Source organism: Panthera pardus, unplaced genomic scaffold, assembly GCF_024362965.1.
Source record: "Panthera pardus isolate Hobbes unplaced genomic scaffold, ASM2436296v1 HiC_scaffold_8, whole genome shotgun sequence".
In the NCBI taxonomy this organism is placed as follows: Eukaryota; Metazoa; Chordata; class Mammalia; order Carnivora; family Felidae; genus Panthera; species Panthera pardus.
In genome coordinates this window covers 3843154-3863543 of record NW_026527013.1, presented here as the reverse complement: position 1 = coordinate 3863543, position 20390 = coordinate 3843154, and the positions used below count along the sequence as shown (strand labels likewise).

General features: G+C 60.9%; 1 protein-coding gene across 1 annotated transcript in view; it reads left to right on the top strand.

The window, feature by feature from the left end:
* The window catches only part of PTPRS (protein tyrosine phosphatase receptor type S), a 97915-nt gene that overhangs the window by 40941 nt on the left and 36584 nt on the right, over positions 1-20390 (top strand). The window contains exons 3-7 of the mRNA XM_053898225.1: positions 740-885; positions 1371-1512; positions 6425-6613; positions 9637-9654; positions 12079-12189. Coding sequence (XP_053754200.1) covers positions 740-885; positions 1371-1512; positions 6425-6613; positions 9637-9654; positions 12079-12189 — 606 coding nt within the window. The remainder of the gene's footprint in view (positions 1-739; positions 886-1370; positions 1513-6424; positions 6614-9636; positions 9655-12078; positions 12190-20390) is intronic.

The following is a 20390-nucleotide window of genomic DNA, read 5'->3' as shown; positions in this document are numbered from 1 at the left end:
AGCCAGCCCGTTTCACGGCTCGGCTCGGCCGCCGGCTGGCCGTGCGTCGAAGCAAAGGCCTTGCTTCTCTGCGCCTAAAGTTTTATCGTGTGGGGACCGTGGCGGCCCCGGCACTCTGCGCTGTCCGAGGGTGAAACGTTGCGGAGCTAGCCCCCTGCATACACTAGGCGCCCAGTAAGTGCTTGCTGTGCTGGTTGTCGGCATCTTGGGCCTCGGGAAACCAGACCGCCCTTTCTGAACTTCTGCTCCCAGCGCTGACCCCTCTTGTTAGGATGGACGCCTCCCAGGGACTGAGAGGCTGGAGCCCCGGGTTGAAAATGCGGGCTCTGACCTCACATGCCTTGGTGGTGCCTCACTTTCCCCACCTGTCCCAGCAGGGATCAGACCAGTCACCTCCTTCCAAGTCGTTAGGGCCAAGGACCCTCCAGGGTTTGGCCGGGCGCCACCGGGGGCCTCCAGGTGCTAAGTCTCAGGACCTCAGAGTCTTGGGGGAGGGCTCCCCATCTGCCGTGTCTCAGGCACACATGGGAGCGTGTGCAGCTGTGGTCTCGGGGGTGGGTGTGGGGAGGGCGTTCGGTCTCAGCGTTTCTCTGCCTTCCTCCTTTCCCTCCCCTTCCCCGGGCCCCACGTGGTACTTTGTGGCTGGGTCGGGGATAGAGGGCACGTCTGCGTGGCCCCGTGGGGTCCTGGCCTCCTGCCTGGGCCCGCCACACCCCTCCTCTTCCCGCTGTATCTCCAGAGCCCCCCAGGTTCATCAAAGAACCCAAGGACCAGATCGGCGTGTCGGGGGGCGTGGCCTCCTTCGTGTGTCAGGCCACGGGCGACCCCAAGCCACGGGTGACCTGGAACAAGAAAGGCAAGAAGGTCAATTCACAACGCTTTGAGGTGAGTCTGGGGTGAGGGGAGACAGTCGGGCGGCAGAGCCCCCTCCGCACGCGGGGCGGCCGTAGCTCGGCCACAGACGTCGCAGAAATATCTCCCAGGGGTCACACGGGCGGCCACCGTCCGTGGCCAGAGCAACTGTCCCCCCTCCCCGGCCGTGTGTCCCCGCCTGCCAGCTCAGGGAGGACCCCGCCAGGCCGGCCGGCCGGCCCTGCAGGCTGTGTGCTGTGTGGCCTCAGGCAAGGCCCCGCCCTCTCTGTCTCGTCTCACGCACAGGATCAGCCACACTTGCACACGCGGCACGATTCACGCGCCTGTCGCGGACTCCCCTGTGCCGCTCACGCACCCACATGCCCACACGCCCTCCTGCACGTCCCCGGGCCCAGTCTCTGCCCGTGGCGCACTTGTGCACAGGGTGCCTGTGGAGGACGCAGGCCCGGCCCCCGTCCCGGTCGTCGGCCTCACCTTTGTCCCCTCGCCCGCGGCAGACGATCGAGTTTGACCAGAGTGCGGGGGCCGTGCTGAGGATCCAGCCGCTGCGGACACCCCGGGATGAGAACGTGTACGAGTGCGTGGCACAGAACTCGGTCGGGGAGGTCACGGTCCACGCGAAACTCACTGTCCTCCGAGGTACTGGCCTCCCGGGGGGGCCCGGGGGGGGGCGGGGGGGGAGGGACAAACCTGAGAGGAAGAAGCATCGAAAGCCTTGCTTTGGATTTGTCTCTTTGGGGCACCGTGATGTCCCTTCCCTAGCCTGTCACACCACCGGGGTCCAGAGCCTGGCGGGAGGGATTTACTGAGCCTTTGCAGGAGAGCCGTGTTAAGGGACTAGCGCGGTCACCGTTCGTCATCTCGGTCTTGCCCCTCTGATTACAAGAGCCTGGCCCACCTCAGACTGGTTCACGTAACAAAGGGAATTCGTCGATCCGTGTCATTAAAATGGCCACGCTGTGGCCGGCTTCAGGTTCAGCTAGATCCAGGAGCTCGTCCGGTGTTCTTAGCCCTCACCCTCCCTCTGCCTCTGGGTTTGTCTTCTTCTATATTGACTGTATCCTCGGGATTCCCCCCCATCCGCTCCAGGCTCCGGGGCCACCACCGCAAAGAGAGGACGGGGTGGCCCAGGATGACTGCTCACTGGCCCAGCTTGGGTCGGATGACCGTCCCCAAGGAGCAGATAGTCTGCTTGGCAGAGTTCTCCCTGGAGTCCGGGGTGTGTCTGCCCACCCAGGCAGGGTCAGTAAGGGGCGGTTCCCCCAAAGGAATGGACGGGCACAAACAGGTACCCCCCCCTTCCCATACGTTCACATAGATCCTTCGGGAACCCTGCTTTGCTGGGCTGTTTTCTAAGCCTCGTTCGGTGGGGGGGGGGGGGGGCTGGGGGCACCAGGAAATCACTGTCTCCTTACAAAAAGCCTCCTCCTTCAGACAGCCTCGCCACAGACCCCCCCCCAAGAGAGGGGGTTTTAGCCTCTAGCGCTGTGTGGCCCCGGGCAAGTTAATAAACCCCTCTGAGCTGCACTTCCTCACCCCCCCAAGTAGGGAAATGACGCTGGCCGCAAGGGGTAGCTACGTGAACCAGGAAGGAGCGCTTGGCTGACCTGTTACCGGGCATCATTCTTCTCACTCCGGTGCTCAGCAGGCGGCTGCCACCAGCCCCCCTGTGCCCCTCGGGTGGGTGGGTCCTGCCTGTCGCCTACAGGGACACCCTGGCCCTTTCCTAGCTTTAAGCGTGAGCCACAGGCAGCCCTTTGGTGGGAGGTGGCTACCCGGGGTGGCGTTCTCTGGCATCACCCAGGGCAGCGGACCCCAGGGGTCAGGGCCACTTTGTGTCAGACCCTGGGGGTCATCTGCACGGAGCCCCTCCCTCAGAAGGCTCTGCCCCCACCGTCTGTTTAACAGGACGCCCCGTACTTTCTTTCGCGTGGGTCCCGAGACCCTGCAGGGGGAGGCCTGGGCGGGGGGGAGTCTGCCCGGCCCGCCCCGCCTCTGCCCAATAGATATTCTTGCCCTGACCTTTCCCGGGCACAGACGGAACAGCCTGCCTCCCGCTGTCCCGTGCCAGCCTCCATTGTAAGCGCTCGGAGAGTTAAAAGGACACGCTGTGAATCTATTAACCGCCCAGTCGCTGGGAGTCTGGGAAAGACCCGGCTGCTCTCCCCACCCCCCACCGAGGCCTCCTTGGCTGCGCTCCGCGCTCCGGCCGCCCGGAGGACGCGGGGCCCGGGCCGGGTGCCCAGCCCCGGGGCCTCTGACCCAGGAGCGCCCGTCCTCCGGGCGTCCCCCGCCCGGGCCCCGAGCCGCAGGGTCCCCCGGCTGAGCGGGGAAGGTCTGGGCTCTTGGGCCCGGCTCTCCCCGCCTCCCTCCCCCCACCATCTGATTGTGGACCCCGCTCACGCCTCCCGTGCTGTTGTTTTAATTAAACTCCGAGGAATCGGGCGCAACGTGGTACGCGACGAACATTTTTGTTTAATTAGGAGCTCCTGGTGCCGTCAGACGGCCCAGCCTCCCCCGGCGCCCGCTCGCCTGCCCCCCACCCTGCTGGCTGCCGCCCACACGCACTCACGGGGACCCCCGAGGGCTGCACGCTCGCGGGAAGGGCTCACGTGTGAGCACGCGTGGGGTGTGGATGCTTCCCGGGTGGGCGCACGCCGGCTTTGAGCTCCAGGAATTGAGGCCCGGTGGTCTGGGCCTAAACTTCCCGTGACGCCACCGGGAGCCGGTCAGAACCACCTTTGGGGTTCAGGCCTCAGGCCCAGGAAGAACAAACCGGGCCTGACCCACCTTGGACAGGGTCCAGCCACGTCCTCAGACTCGAACGGGTCCAGTCTGGGGGTGGGACTTCTGCAGCCGGCCCCTCCCAGTTTTCTCAGGGCTTAGGCCGGCCTGGGTACCAGTCCGAGCCTTGCTGCGTCCTGGCCGTAGGACCCGGGGCGGGTATGTTTCTGTCCGAGCCTCAGTTTCCCCCGCTGTGAAATAGCTCCCATCTTTGAGGAGGGCACAGGAAAATACCTGCACGGCGCCTGGTTACGCAGTGGACGGGACTTGGGACGGGGGCCGCCGGGCCTCCACGCGCGGCTGGACGCGGGCCACCGCTTTCCTGTCCCCCTGGAGAAACGGGACGGCGCTACGCCTGCCTGCCTCTCCCTGGCCCCATCTTGGCTTCCTGTCCCCTGACCGTTTCCCTGGGGCTCAGACCTCTCCCCCACGGGGGCTTTTTTCCAACCTGTTCCCCAGCCCCCCAGTCCCATCCCCCAGAGCGCTCACCAGGCCTCTGCTCCTTCTGGGCATTCGTAAGCAAATACGTGTGCATCGTTTCTCTTTACACAAATAGCAGCGGTCGTCCAGGTGGCAGGAAGCGTTCTCTGTAAAACGCCAGAGACCAAATATCGTGGACTCTGCAGGCCAGATGCTCTCTGTCGCAACTTCTCCGCTCCGCTGCCCCAGCTGGAAAGCCGCCGTAGGTGATGGGGACGCAGATGGGCGTGGCCGTGTGCCAATAAAACTTTATTCACAAAAGCGAGCAAGGGGCCGGATTTGGCCCCCGGGGGCTGTAGTTTTTGATCCTTGGCCTGTACCGTCTTTCCCGTTGATCCCTGCGCTCTGAGCAACGCGTCTGAGGCTCCGTAAGGTGACGTGTGCGAATTTCAGCATCGCGTCCCGCGGGGGGCCCAGCCTGTACGGAATGAGTTGACGGATGTTTAGGTTGTCTCCGGCCTTTTGCCATTGCGAGTAGCTGCATTCCATCTCCGGTGCATGTGCCCCGTGGAAACCGTAGATGCTGAGCTGGGGGTTGGGGGTCTCTGGCGGGTGGCACCAAAGCTCCCCTCCTAGTACGGGCCGTAGCGCCCCCTCTGGGCGGCTTAACGTATTCTCTCCCGGTCCTGGAGGCGGGAGGTCTGAGATCAGGACGGGGCTGCTTCCTCGTGGGGCTGCTCTCCGCGGCGTGCAGACGGCGTCTTCTCCCCGTGTCCCCACGGGGGTCGTCCCTCCGCACACCTGTGTCATCACGTCTCCTTGTAAGGACACCATATTGGATTAGGACCCACCCCAGTGGCCTCATTCTAATTTAATCACCCCCGTGGAGACCTGATCTCCAAATAACCACATTCTGGGGTCCCGGGGGCTCGGGGTCCAATGTACGAATTGTGGGTGGCGGGAGGGCTCGTTTCGGCCACACCGGGGCTAGTGGCTGTTTCGATTTGCACTGAGGAGCCTGGTCCCTGGGCCTGGGGAGTCCTGTGTCCGTTGTGGGTGGCAGGCCAGAGCGGAGCTGGAGGTGTTAGAGGTCAGAGCGCAAGGGGCCTGGAGCCCAGGTGCTGGAGAGGGAGAACCGAGGTGGGACGGCAGGTGGAGGCGGGGGGAGGTCCCCGAGCCGCCACCCTTCCGTGGAGAGACCCCAGCTCAATCAGGCCACAGAGTCTGCTCTGATTTTCAAGCTCGCAGACGAAGGCCGCCTGGCACTTAGCCGGCCCGCCTCATCGCCTCAGCCCGCGGCCACGTGCCTGCCGGTCACTGGACGTTGGGGGCTGAGGGTCTCCAGGGAGAGGGGCATTTTCTCCTCCTGGTGTCCCTCCTGCCCCCTTTAGCGTGGAGAGAAACTAGACCTTGGCCAGGGAACGGGGACATTGACACCTGGAGGCGTGGTGACTTTCCCAGGCTAACGGCAGCTGGGACTGAGCCGTTCACTCATTGATTGGGCGCCTACTGTGTGCCAGGCCCTGCGCTGGGCAGTGGGGACACAGCGGTGACACAGATACGTGACGATACATAGAGTCGGTCACTGAGATATTCTGGAGTGAGGGAGGCTCAAAATGGGACAGCCGAGACCAGTGGGGCAGTGGGAGGCGAGGGTCCTGGGTCACAGTGGACGTGTGGCAGGGGAGGGGTGGGGTGGGGTTCGGTTGATGTTTTTATGTATTTTTTAATGTTTATTTATTTTTGAGAGAGAGAGAGAGGGACAGAGCGGGAGCAGGGGAGGGGCAGAGAGAGAGGGGGACACAGAACCCGAGGCGGGCTCCGGGCTCCGGGCTCCGAGCTGTCAGCCCAGAGCCCGACGCGGGGCTCGAACCCACAACCGCGAGATCGTGACCTGAGCTGAAACCAAGAGTCAGACACTTCACAGACTGAGTCACCCAGACGCCCGCGGTTTACGTTTTTAAAACTCCCTCTGGATGCTGTAAAGTACCCCCAGGGTCAGCGGTGCTGACATCGGGGCTGGATCATTTGCGGGGGGGTGGGGGGGGCAGCAGGGGCATCATGGGGTGTCGAGAAACATCCCTGGTCCCCGCCCCAGCTGTGGCGATCAGAACATGCCCAGACATCCCCAGACTCGCCCCGGGTGAGCAGCTCTGGCCTGGTGCCCCCCCCCCCCCCCCCGTCGTGTGGGGCTGATCCACGTCGCACAGGAGGAAACGGGCCACAGGAGCTCCCCCGGCCAGGCAGGGGCCGGACCGAGATCCTGCCGGCGCCCGAGCCCGCCCTGGAGGGCTGGCCGTGCGGCAACTGGGCCCCCGCCCTGTTCTTCCCCTGTCCCCGCCCTCAGAGGACCAGCTGCCCCCCGGTTTCCCCAACATCGACATGGGCCCCCAGCTGAAGGTGGTGGAGCGGACGCGGACGGCTACGATGCTCTGTGCTGCTAGCGGTAACCCCGACCCCGAGATCACCTGGTTCAAGGATTTCTTGCCCGTGGACCCCAGCGCCAGCAACGGGCGCATAAAGCAGCTGCGGTCAGGTGAGCACAGGTGGCTGGGAGGACGCGGGAGCCACAGAGGGCAGTAGGGGGAGGGCAGCGTCTCCGGGGCCCGAGCCCTGGGGACTAACGGGAGACGGACAGGCAGAGGTGTGGGGAGCCACGGGGAACGGTGAGGATGGCCGTCTTCTGTGCCTAGCCACGGGGTACGTCACGGGGCACAGACCATCAAGATAATGGCGAGGAGCGGGAGGCGGGAGGGGGAGAGCGCCTTCTCTGCTGAAGGCGTAGGCGTGTCCAGTGAGGCTAGAACGGGTCCGGCCAGGCCAGAGGAGAGAGGGGAGGTGTCTAAGGCAAGGGCCACTGAGTATTTCCAGTGCTGAGGCCGTGAGCCTCTCGGGAGGACGTTGGAGGCCTCAGACAGGTAAGGCAGTGGGGAGCCACAGAGAGCTACAGGCAGAGAGCATCTCCAAGACTGAAGCAGTAAGGAGGGGACGAGACAGACGGGCAGCCCAGCCCAGGGCCTCGGCCACCTTGGGATGGCTAGTCCACGGTTGTGCCTCGGCATAGCACCCACGTGCCCCATCTGTGAGTCTGTCTGTCTCGGGGGCGGGGGGTGGGGGTGGGGGTGGGCGTGTGTGTGTCCTGTCACTCGTCCCCCTGCTTCGTGACGCGTCCACGTGTGCGTGTCTGGGCTCCCCGGCGCAGGCCTGACCGGCTTCTGCCCCCCGCCCCCACCCCCCCCACCCCGAGTGCGGGCCAACACCGAGCACGGTCCCGCCAGCCGCGCGTGGGCTCGCCCGCGCCCTCCCAGAGCGAGGCTTGCCCCCTGCATCTTGGCTGCTCGTGCACCCACGTTCCCGCCCCTCCCGGGCACGTGCACGCTGGGTGAGTCCCGGCCTGCACACGTCGAGGCCCCACCCCTAGGCCGCCTGCGTGCAGACGCGAGGTAGGGACGTGCCCGCGGGCGTGCGCTCGCGTGTGTTGCGGTCCACCGTGCTGACACACGCTGGGGCACACCTCTTTGCTTTCTCTCCCCCCTTCCCCTGAGGAGCCCGCCCTGAGCCACCCCTGCCTGAAGGCCTCCTGGCTGTTCCTACCGCCCCCACTCGCTGCCCGGTGGCCTCCTCCTCCGAGGGGTCCATCTGTGCCTGGCACGTACTAGGTGCTCGGCGAACAGAAGCTGCTTTACTGATCCGAGTAAACCTGATTATCAGTCCCCCCTCCCCTCCCCTCCCCTCCCGGCCCCGCCCCCACCCCCGCCCCCGGAGAGGATTCAGGCGTCCGCCGAGCGCCCATTAATGTTCCTGTTCTCTTTTCTTGTCCCTCTGTTGTAAACGTTCAGAAACCTTTGGTAAGTCCTGTCTCTTCACCGCGTCAACGACTAACGCGCCCTCGTCGTCCCCACCCCTCCCCCGCCCCCTCTCCTCCCCCAGACTAACAGCCACTGTGACAGTAACTGTGACCCGCTCCACGTGGCATGTTTACTAACGACCCTCCCCCCCCCTCCCGTCCATCTGTCCGTCCCCCACCGGCCGCCCAGCCCTCCCCAATCAGGCTCCAGGGGGTTGCAGAGAGAGGAGCCCAAAAGGAAAAGAGGAAAAACAAAAAACCCCACAAGGCCACAAGGGGCCGTTCAGACCCCAGATCGGAGGCTAAGGGGAAGATTAAGGGAATCCTAGGGTCAGGGGGGCTTTTGCACCGCACAGCCCCCCAGCCTTGACACGGCTGGAAAATGATGAAATGACAGAAGTTTTGGGAGCTGGGACACGGGCAGGGGACGGAGGAGGAGTTTTCTAGCCGGGCTGGCACCAGGCACTTCCTTTCCCAACATCCAGCCTGACTCCCCTGAACCAACCGTGGGAGTGACTGATGTTGGCCCGGGAAAGTTCCTTCTCCTCTTCCTCAGGGTCAGAAGCAGAGCCACCTTTTCATACCTGCGAGGTCTGTCCTTCCCTTCCGATAGCAGCCGTGGGCTGCTTGGCCGTCCCGGGAGGTCTCGCTGTTTGGCCTCTGGACCCCCATCAGCCCGAGGCTGATTTCCATTTGCTCCCAGGTAGCGAGGAGAAAGGGGCCTCGTCGGGTTGAGGATCTTGTAAGAGATCATCCAGAGGCCTAGGAGGCTGGGGCGCTGGGTTCAAAGCACCCAGCCCACCCTCTGGGCTTCGGTTGGCCTGTCTGTCTGTCCGCCGGTGTGCCTGTGCCACGTGGGAGGGGCCGGCGTTCTGTCCCGTGAGCCTCTCTGCCCCGGCCTGGGGTCCCCTTGTTCCTGGGGTTATCAGCTATCCACCAGCAGGAAGGCGGCTGGATCTCTCCCGGGATGATGTGGCCCAGAATGTAACACTCTAGCCCAGAACTGCCTTGTGTGTGTGTGTGTGTGTGTGTGTGTGTGTGTGTGTGTGTGTGTGTCCCGAGTCGCGCCTGCCCCCTGCGCCCGGGTGAACAAGCCGATGGCCCTTTCCTCTTTTCCTTTTGGAAGTTGAGGAGGCCGTAGGGCCCTCCCTCTGCCCTCTGTCCCCTTTCGCTGCCCTTCCCTGTCCCCATTACTCAGCCTGTCTGAAATGCCTTCCCTTTGCTCTATTAACGCCCAGCCCTGGGGCACTAACCCCTCTCCCCCTGTCGCTAACAAGATTCCCAAGTCCCCCCTCGCTCCCTGTCCCTCTTGAGAAGGAAAGAAGGAAGGGAGGTCCGTGACCTCCCTGCCTGAGCCCAGAAGGAAGGCAGCCAGCGGGCCCAGGCCGGGCCGTAGACCTCCCTGGGCCGTAGGGACTCCAGCCCATTTAATACCAGTCTAGAGGGGTTTCTAGACTCAGGAGATTTCCACCTCCTACAGGAAGTCTTCCTGACTGACAAGCCCTCAGATCCAGCTCTGCTCCTAGGAGCCTGGCCTCGACTTCTTGGCAAGGCCTGCAGGGTCCAGAGGCTCAGGGCTGGCTCAGTCCCCCACGCCCCTGGGGGCAGAGTGGACAGGCCTGGCTTGTGGCCCCGCCTGGCCTCCCTGGGGCCCCCCGGCCCCCGAGGACCACCTTCTGAAATTCACCTGACTCTCTCTGCTTCCCTTACAGAAAGCACTCCGATCCGAGGTAAGAGGCTCTTTCCTTACCCCCTCCACCCACTCACGCGCTCTCTCGCTGCCCACCCAGCCCCTCAGGCTCCGCGGGGGGCTGCACCCAGGCCCCTCCCACATATCTACCCCTTGCCGCCCCGCCCAGTGTCTGTCCAGTCTCTGTGTCTGTGTCGCTGTGTGTGGCTGTGGGGCCGAGTGTGGCCACGGAGGCCCCTCCAGGCCACCTGGCTGCAGGGAAGGGGCTGTCTCCTCAGGAAGGGGCCGTGCCTCCCGTGTCCTCCCCCAGAGCTCTGGGGGCCGGTTTCTTATCGCTGCTCTGTACACGGACCTCGTCTGTCTTCAGCCTCAGTCTTCCCTTCTCTAAAACGAGCACGCAGAGGGGGCCTTCTGGCTCCACAGCTCCTTCTGAGCGGAGGGTCCAGCCCGAGGGAGCAGAGAGACCGTCAGTCTCAAAGGCCCCCCACCCCACCCCCAAGTGCTGGCTAGAACGGACTAGAATGGGCCTGGGTCGGAGCCCTAGGGAAGCGTCAGTGTCTGGTCCTCGCTTTGCCACGAGATGCTGTGTGACCTAGAGTAGGCTCCCTGCCCTCTCTGGGCCTGCACAGTAACCTGCCTGCCTGCCTCCCCAGAGGCTTGAGGTTGGGGGAAAGCAGGAAGTGTGAAATGGGAGAAGATTCTGTATCCACAGCCCCCAAAGAAACTAATCTGGGGTCCTGATTTGTGGGCACGCATCATTTCCGTGAGACAACCACGAACACGGTTGGGCGGAGGGGTCTTCTGGGGGAGCTTGGACTGGATTTTTGGACTCTTGGTGCCAAGGACGCTGATGCCTGTGATCCAGACACACCCGGAGATAACTCTCTCGCCTTTCATTCATTCACTCGTGGCCAAGAAGCATTTGGGTCCAGGCTGTTCACTCAGTTTTGTTTAGTTATGAAAACGGAAACTTTGATCCAGGCCTTTGATTTCAAACATACTTGTGGAAACCTTTGCCTCGTTCTTATTTACTCCTGGGCGTTCAGCTATTTTAACTGAGGTCTGCGATTTTAAACGTAAAGATGTTAGGGCAGCTTCATTCACTTGTGACAATGAGCATTTGTTCCAGACTTGGGTTTTCAGATATCCTTGGGGGGAAACGTTAGCCTCATTCTCATTTACTCATGGGCACTGTAGTGTTTGATCGAGGCCCGGGCTTTCGTATATTCCTGAGCCGTTGGCGTTCATTTTTATATATTGACGGGGAGCTAGGTGTTTGATCTGGGCCTGTGGTTTCAAACATAGGGGAAATCAGCCGCATTTTCGTACCTTCCTAGGCATCAAGACCTTTAGTTTGGGCCTGTGATGTTCAATATATGCTTGAGAATTGGCTTCTTCTTTAAACTTTTATTCGCTCACAACCAACAGATTCTTTGATCCTGGCTGGCGATTTTCAAACACACGTGTGGCGTTGCAGCCTCAGTTGGTGGGCATTAGGTTTTTCATTCAGACCTCTGATTTCAGACACTTGAAAGGTTTCCCGTTCTAGCCCACGCGTACGACGGCCATGGGTCTGGGACCGTAAATGCAAACACACTTGAGGAAGTTCGCTTCGTTACCCATCAGCACCAGGGTCCTGAATCCAGGCCTGTCGGTTTTACAACAGGCGGGTGAATTCGGGCTTCCTGAGGTTTATTTAGGGGAATCCAACCGCGGGGAAGATTCAAGCTCCTTTTTAATTAGTTTCGGGGACGGGAGGCTTTTGAGTGAGGCTTTCTGATTTCAAACATACTTGATGTGTATCAGTCTCAACATCCTTTCCCTTAGCTGATGTGAGAGGCAACCCAGTCCTAAAAGTCCAGTGAATCTTAGAGAAGTTCAGCCTTGTCTGTGTTTATGGCCGCAGGCTTTGGGACCTGCCATTTCAAACACACTGGAGGAACCCAGACCTATGTTCGTTTACTCATGGGCACTGCCTGAACCAGCAGAGCAAGCAGCAGCTTCCCGAACTTGCACATATCCTGTGGCCGCCCCTTCGGCCCCAGGGTCTTTCAGACGACTGCTGTGGGTTGTGAACGCCAGCTCAGTCTCCCCCACCCTCTGCCTGGAGCGCCTCACTCCGCGCTTTTGCAAAGACACCTCCGTGACCCGGACCTCCCTGGCTCCGTAGTTCGACGGGGCGGTCGCTGCCCCGCGTCCGCCCGCTTTCACAGAAGGGGAGGTTTGCAGGAGAACGCAGTGTGTTCAGGCTGGTGTTGGGCTAGGCTCCGGGTGGGGGGAGATGAGCCAGGTGAGGCCCCCCCCCCGCACCCCCCCCCAGGGTTTCTAGGCTAACTCCTGTCTTTTGTCTGCCTCTCTGGCCCAGACAGACCGAGAGACGGGCCAGACGGGGCTCTGGGACGGCCCGCCCAGCCCAGGCCCGGGCCTGCCCTGACTGGCCGGGCTTTCTCCCCTCTCCCCGCAGGGGCCCTGCAGATCGAGAGCAGTGAGGAGACGGACCAAGGCAAATACGAGTGCGTGGCCACCAACAGCGCTGGCGTGCGCTACTCCTCACCCGCCAACCTCTACGTGCGAGGTAGGGAACGCCGTTTCCAGGTCGAAGGCAGGGACCCGTCCTGTCCTGTTCCCCTTCCCTCCTTGGGCTCACAGCCTCCGGGCTCCCCTGTTCCCTGCAGACCCGAGCAGGAGGGCCCCCGCCCCCACCACCACCGCTGTACCCCCTGGTCACGGCAGGACCTCGGGTGAGGGGGGCATCCCTCTCTGGGCCTCAGTTTCCTTACCTGTCAGACGGGGGGGGGGCGGGCAGCGAACCCCACCCCCCCACCCCCGTGCCGGTGACGCACACCCCGTGGGCGGCAGGACCTGGTGGGGAGGCAGGAGGGAACGGGGCAGGGCCGGGGGGTCGGTCTCGGGCCCACGGGGCCAGGGGAGCCTGGAGGCCTCTGCCCCGCCCCGCCCGCCTGCCCGCCCACCCGAGTCGGCTTCTGTGGTGTATCGTGCCTGCCCTCTGCTGTGTGCTTTGCTTTGCTTCTCCAGACTCCGTGGCCTCTCGTAGCCCCCCCTTCACACCCCGCCCTCCCCGCGCCCACCCCCTCCCCAGCGCCCTCCATCCGAGAGCCGGGGAGGGGTCTCTGAGGCCCCGCCCCCTCGCCGGTCCCCGCACCTGCGGCCGTCCCAGAGCCTGGTGCCCTTCTGTCCCCTAGTTGCCCCGGGGAAGGACGCGTTTCTGCCCGAGCGAGGCCGAGGCCAGGGCCACGGCAGGCACGGCACGCCCCGCCCCCCGCCCCCAGCGCCCCGCCCCCACCCAAGGAGGCCGCGCGCGGACTTCCTCCTGGGCCCCTTGGGGTGCCCTCAGAGGTGCCAGGGTGGTGGGGGGGTGCTCCCCTTGTCCCCGGGGGCCTCTGTCGTCCGCCCCTCCTCTTATCCCCGCGCTGGTTCTCTTCCGTTCTTCCAGAAAATTTTAACCCGCTTCCTCCTCCACCGTTTGCCGTCCTCCCTTTCCCGCCTCCCGGTGGCTGTTTCTGATCCGATCCGTGGTTTCTAGAAACAGCCGCTTCTGCCGGCAAACAGGGCCCCCCGTTCAAACCCCGGGGGCGGCCCCGATTGGCTCTGCAGGCGTGGCCGCGCCCACACCTCTCCGGGCCTCGGTTTCCCCCGATTGAGGCACCAAGCGCCCGGCGTTCTCCAGCCGGGAGGCTGGGTGCTCCCCCCCCTCCCCCCCAACCTTGGTCCCCATCGGGCACAGCCCCCCCACTGGCCCCGAAGCAGCTCCTTGGTTATGCTCCTGGGGGTTTACGTCTTGTCCCCGAGGAGGAGGCCGCGCGGGGGGCGGGAGCGGGGCCGTGGGCGCGAGGGTGGGCAGGGACCCACCGACCCACTCTGCCACGGCACCTCTGGTGAGTTGTATTGCGCGTCCACGACTCCAACTGACTGGTCTTCGTCTAACCTGCTTATTTCTCTGCAAACACCTGGGATGGGGGTTTGTAAGTCCGGCAGCGTTTAAGGACAGCGTGGACGACAGGCATGGGGCGGGGCTGGGGGGGGGCGGGGGGGGGGGCGGCCTCTAGCGAGGGTGCGACGAGGGAGGGGGACCCCCGCGTCCTCAGCCCCCTGGAGGTGGGGTCCCCAGCATGAGCCTCCGATCTTTTGGGGGTCCAGCCTCCCAATCTCTGCCTGGGTCTCAGACGCTCCCGAATTGAATTAAAAAAAAAAAAAAAAAGGAAAAAAAGAAAAAGAGAATCGTGGAGGACAAATGTAGATCTTATATATGGAGCAAAGGAAAAAAGGTCTCATTGCTGTTCTTTTTTATTTTTTAATTTTAATTTTTCTTTTTGGTTTAAAGAAAAAACAACAAACGTGCAGCTTTTAGCCTTGAGAAGTCCTCTTTTTACTCTCTGTATCTCCCCTATTTTTTCTCTCCTCCCCATGTCATTGTGTTCTGCATCAAACCCCCTTTACATCCCTCAGAGCTTCGAGAAGGTTGGTGTGTTTTTTTCTTTTTTACTTTCTTTACCCACATTTTTACATTCCGAACGTGACACGCACACACACGAAACGCACACAGACACGCACCCGCGCGCGCGCACACACAGACACGCACACGGAAACACACAGACAAAACGAAAAAGACGGAGTAACGAATCATAAGCGCAAAGCGGACAAAACAAAACAAAACAAAAAAACCGCCAAGCGAGAGCAAAAACCCAGAAAGACACGAAAATCTCAGCCGCGCCCAGCCCGGCCTAGGGCCGGCCGCACACATGCGATGCTTGCATTGTGGTCGCCTCTATGCATCCGTTGGTAATGTTGTTGCTAAGTTTTTTGCACCCCTCGTCGTCATGGTAACTTGGGCCTGATGCATGCTGGGAGAATGTAAAAATTTCTCTGCATGCCACTCTTGTCGGTTTGGTGAATTCCCAGCGCCTTCTGTTGGAGTGTTTCTCGTCTCCCGTTCTGTTTTCTTTCTCCTTTGGTTTTCTTCGTATTTTCTTTCTTTCCTTTTATTTAAGTATTATTACTATGATTTGGGTTTTGTTTTGTTCTTGGGGGGGAAAAAACCGATCCGTTCGTTTTTTTTTCCCCCTCCCATCCCCGTTCGCCCCGTCCCCTTCTTCCCCCGAAGCGTTTCGTCTTTGGTTCTGTCTCGTGTTTCCGTGCTATTTGGTTTCGGTTTCTTGGGCTGAGCTGTTCTGTGGTTGTTCCCCAAACGCATTGTGATTTAAAAGCCAGTGTTCCTGTCCCAGCTACCATCCAGGAGGGCGGGTCGGGGTCCCACAGCTGGGATGCTGGGGCAGAAAGTGACCGCCCGGGCTCAAGGGGCACAAGGGAGGTGGCATAATAGACAGATGCTGGGGGTGCGTGAGGAGAGCAGCCCAGCTTGCCCGCTCTCGCTGGACAGCCCCCTTTTACCCAGAGCTGGCGCCCTCAGCCCCACACCGCAGCCATGTCGGAAGGGGGCTGAAGCAGGCACGTTCCCGTCTTTCTGCCTCGGCGTGAGACCACCTCCCCGCTCTCCCAGACAACCCAGAAGGCAGGTATTTGAAGCACAGCTAAATGGGCAGCCAGCATTTTCAGATCCACGTGGCGGCGGTCCAAATGTGAGGAGTGGCTACCTTAAACTGGAGCGTTCTCCCGAAGCGACGCGCGCTTGGCACGTAGGCAGCGCTCAGAATGGCAGCTGTGTGATGACGTTCCCATCCTGGCTGGGCACGAGTACAAAACTGCCTGTCGGCAAGTGTAGCGTGACCGACTTTGGAAGAAATACTTGGCCGCTTATCCCCCCCTTCAGTGCTATGCCTCCGCCTCCCAGGCGGTGTTGGCCGCTTCCTCCACACCTCCCCCCCCCCCCCCCCCCCCCGCCAGGCTCTGGGCCCAGTCACAGACATCTTGTCCAGCAACACAGCACGGTCACTTTCTGAGTACCTGAGCATCAGAACTGTGGAATTCTGGAGAATCCCAGGGGAACTTTGGACATAGCCTCTCCCCCTCCCCCTCTGCCTCCCCTGCTCTCCCACTGCCTGCATCTCCCTCTCTCTCTTTCTCTCTCTCTCTTTCTCTCTCTCTCTGTCTCTGCCTCCCCCAGTCTCTCTCACTCCTGCAAACCTTCAGAGATGCACACTCCTGTCTGCTCCCTCCCTAAAGAAAGGCAAGCCCTTGAGAACACTACTCCAGCCCCAAATAAAAACTCGATTTAGATTTCTAGCCCCTGCCCCCCCCACCCCCAGCTGCCTACCCAACAACATAAGTGGAAGTTGAGAGAAGAGGCCAGCCTGTTGGGGTCACCGGTTTTTCCCCTCTCGTCCCTCCCCTTCCTTCCCTAAACTCTCACTTACTGTGAAGTCCACGGCCAAGTTGGCCAGAGGACCTCAGATGCAGTGAGAGGAGATTCGTTTCTCCTGTCTCCTTTTTAACCCAGTGCGAGAGCTACCCGGCTGACCCTCAGAGGAGCGGGTCTCCCAGCACCTCCACCAAACCTGGGTCCCAGTGAATTCAAACCGAGGGGCGGCAGAGGGTCTTGGGCTCCGGCCAGCCTGGATTCAAAGCCTCCCTCTGCCCCTCCCTGACTGTGTGACCTCGGGCCAGTCACCTGATCGCTTGGGGTCCCATTGATCTGAACCGGAAGGATCCTTCCTGCACCGGCTCGCACGGTAGTTGGCAGAAGAGTCCACTGAGCTAATTAAATGCTCGAGTGCGATCTGAGCAAGTCCCTTTCCTTCCTTGGGGACCCCACTTGCCCCACCAGGTACTTCACAGATCCGCTGTTTGGGTAAGACGGCCGTGGTAAACCGCTTTGAAACGACTTGTAGGGCAGAAGCCAGTTCATGTGCTCAGATGTCATTTTTCACCGGTGCCTTTCCTTTTACATTGTTGCCAGTGCAGAGCTAGCTGCAAGGATTCTGTCCCCCCAGGCCTAACTCCCATTCCTAGTTAGCCCGCTTCTGCCGACCCTCGGTGGTTCCGGGGGCGGGATGTTCAGACCACGTCCTTCTCCTCTTGAAATGGATCTCTGAGATACAAAGGCCCAAATCCTAACCAAGCCCCCGCCTTTTCTTTTTTTAATACAGCCAGCGTGCCCCTTCCAGAAGCCCCCTAGGGAGAGCCGCAGCTTAGGTTTTTGACAAGGCGGCGAGGTGATCAGATGACATTCCCTCTGGCTGTGAATTTTCTTGCTTGTCTCTTTAACATCAGGCTTCAAGGGATCGCTCAGTGGCTGAAGGTGGTGGCTTTAGCACTTGGTCCCAACAACATAGATTCATCGAACCCACGGTGCACGGGACCCAGTTAAATGGTGTGCCACCCTCCTGGTGTTGTGAGAGCTTGCGGGGAGAGCCCTCTGGGGGAAGATCGGCTCACCTTCCAGGGACTCAGGGTATCGTTAGGGTTTGGGAGGAAGTCACATGGGGCTGGGATCATTTAATGACAGGTCTCGAATGCTGAGCTGAGAAACTAGGACTCGGTGCCCAGTGCCCGCGGGGGGTCTGGATTGCCCCGATTTCTCCTGTTCCTCAGAACTCTGTGACCCGTCCCCAGGCCTTTGCAGATCAAACCATAGCATGGAATTTTATGGGACAGGTTGTTCTTCAAGTTAAATTTCTGGCCCCCAAGCCGTGTCATTGGTGGATATGACGCCTAGGTGTTGTCCTTACCTCCTGGATCTTCCCCCCCCCCCCGGCCCCCCTGAAACAGGAGTAGATACAGATACTGGGTCTGGAAGCCCCCTGAAATCCCCGTATCTCCAGAAGGATTCCCGTTGGGGCGTGTTGTTGAGCTTCCTGGTCCCTGCTGATCACGCCTGGCCGTGCCTCCCCCTACCCTGCCCCCGAGGCCCCTGACCTGACCCCGACAGGACCAGCCCTTCTCATCCCACCCTCATCCCCAGGGGAGAGGGGGCGCCAGGGTGGGGAGGCAGGCTTCCTCTGTTTGGGCTTGGCGGGCGGCAGGGAGGGGGCGTTCCGCAGGAACACTGAGCTCTCGAACCTCTCGCCTGCTGCCTGCCTCACACCCTTTGCATCGCTGTTTCCTCTGTTTGGGCGGTTGGGGGGCGGGGGGGGAGTGAGGGGAATATTAGATTACACCTTGTCGTCTGGAAAGCCCTGCGTCTCTGGCGGTCGCAGCGAGGGGTGGCAAGGAAGTCATTCAATTGGCAAGATGTCAACCCATTTTCTGCTAGAACCAAACAAAAAAATTAAAAAAAAAAAAAAAAAAAGTGGGGACAGAGAGAGAGAGGCCACCAAAAAAAGGAAAATCAATGTCTGCAGTACAGCAAAACATCCAGCTGAAAATGCTTAACAACTTGCCGAGGCCGCTGGTCAGCCCGTGGGCCGGGGTCCAGCCAGGTCCCTCCGGGCCTTGCACGCTATCTCGATGGCGGAGGGAGCTGGTGGTGGGAGGGAGGAGGCAGGATTGTGCAAAGGGGGCAGGAGCAGAAAGACGCCCAAGGCAGGCCACGGGGCAGCACCCCCGCTCCCCGGGCCACAGGCTGGGGTTCCACGGAGGGGCTGAGAAACGGCTTTGGACTCGATGAGACTCGGACCCCCCTCCCTTCCCCGGACAGGTGTAATCTAAGCTTCAGTAAACCCGTGGAGGCTGCAAAACTTCTTGGCATCTCTCCCCCCACCCTCCCCACCCGCGCCCTCATTTTGGAGTCTGGAGGAGTAACCCGGTGGCTTCTCTGACCCCAAAATGCCAGGCAGAGCTCTCCCCCCCCCACCCCCCACCCCCCCTTGGAGCTGCGGCTTGCCGAATCGTTGAGATGTCTGACACTGTTGAGTTCCCTACCTAGTGCTGCAACCAGATCACCTCACTTTTGAGTTTTCCCTCACCCCTCCCCACCCTTTCTCCCCTGAACCCACCCCCACCCCCTTTTGGTTTTTGAGTTTCTGCCTCTTCCTGCCTGGGGGAGGGGTCGTCTCCCGGTTGCTTTGACGGTTTTTGAGTTGTTTTTCCATGTGAATCGGGGTTTGAAGCGACCCACCCCCCCCAACCCGCCACCCCCCCCACCGCCCACCCTCCTGACCCCCTCACCCATGCGGGTCCCCCCCGCTGGGACCCCCGGCTACTCGGTGACGAGAAGAGCTGGAAACGAGAGCCAGCTGGAGCATGCTGAGGACCAAGGCTGGTGTGGTCCCCTTATAACCTGCCTGGACCCTCCATTCAGGTCGGTAATTGGGGGCGGGGGTCCCGCGGGGCCACTCCGTCCTGTGGGCTCTGCACCCACGTTACTTTCTAACCCGCACCTCAAGCTCGCAGCCAGGGGTGGAAAGATGTCGTGGGTGGGTGTCCGCACCAAACTGGGCAGAACACAGTGTCAGCCACCCCGCCCTTGCTGGCTGGGAGGTTGCCCAGAGGCCTCCTGAGGCCCCCCCCCCCCCAGGGGGTTCTGAGCCACCTAGTGCCAGTGGGCACGATCCTCCCCAAACTCGTGGCAAACCAGCCCTCTTCCTACACAGCACACCCTCAGAAGCAGACGAGGTAGATGAGAAAGCACGTAGGCAAAGGTTCTCAGCCGTCAGCCTTTATAGCATCTTGGCAGATCCATTTAACTGATGGCTGCTGGCCATGTGTGGGATCGTGAGCACTGACATGACTACTGCTGACCAGTGCCCTTCCGCATGGACTGACTTACCACGAACGACTCGTACAGCAGGTCTTTTACGTATTGGAGATAGCATGCTTTGTCCGTGCTTCTGAAAAAAGTCAGAGGTACCTTCCAAGGCTCCCCGCGGGGAGATATTTTAAGATAAGTTGAGATGTGTTTGGGGTCTTTGGGGCAAGATATTGAGCCTTACACGGGGATAAATTTGGCTCATATTTAACCTTTAAATCATAAAGCTGGCTCTTTCTCCCTTTGACGTTCTCATAATCCCTTTCAATATGGGCGTCTTACTAATGGCTTCTGGATGTTTATTATGATGGCTGCTGGGTAGTATTCAACTGGTGGCCACTGGTTACTATTCACTTGATTGGAATATATAGGTGATGAGGTACTTATGCCCTCTTTGCTGCCCCCCGGAAGGGAAAGACATGAGTTGAAAGAGCCAGGTGCCAAGAAGAGACACCTACCTGGCTGCAAGTCTTACCACTTAGCCATGGTGAGACAAGACCCGCTTTACCTGAGAGGCAGGGTCCAGGCATACCTGGCTTGGAGCTCTGGTCCCACCAGTTCCTTTGCGCCCTCCAGCTAGCCCTGTCACTTCTCTGAGCCTCCAGTCCCTCGTCTCATCTGCCACACAAAGTTGGAAGGGATAAAATGAGATGGGCATTCGATAGAAATTCTGTCTCCTTTTTAACTAATCCATCCCAAACCCTGTTGAGGTGGAGAATCTAGTTGAGCTCCCTGCCCCACCCCCCACCCTGGAAGGCCGGAAGGGATCTTCGCAGGCCCCTCGCCCAGGCTGAGTACCTTGTGTGTGCTGGGGTACGCCTCAGTCAACTTCATGGCCTCCTCAGCGTGTCCCCAATTGCCCCCATTTCATGGGTGGAGAAACCGAGGCTCTGGGAGGTTGAGGGGCCTTCCCAAGACCACAGGGCTTTTTCACCCACGTCACCGTCTCCCACCTCCGCCTGGAGAGGTTTTCTGGGAGGTTCTGAGGTCGTGAGGGATTGCCTTGCTGTGTGGTCAGCGAGTCTGTGATCAGGGCTGTTCGTTGAGCCCTGACCAGGGCCAGGGTGTCCCCGAGAAGTGGGGCTGGGTTGGTTTGCCCCGAAGGTTCTTTCTCTGCGAGGATCTCACCTCCGTGGCCACCTCGAACCCTCAGCCGGGGCTCCTGGGTGCTG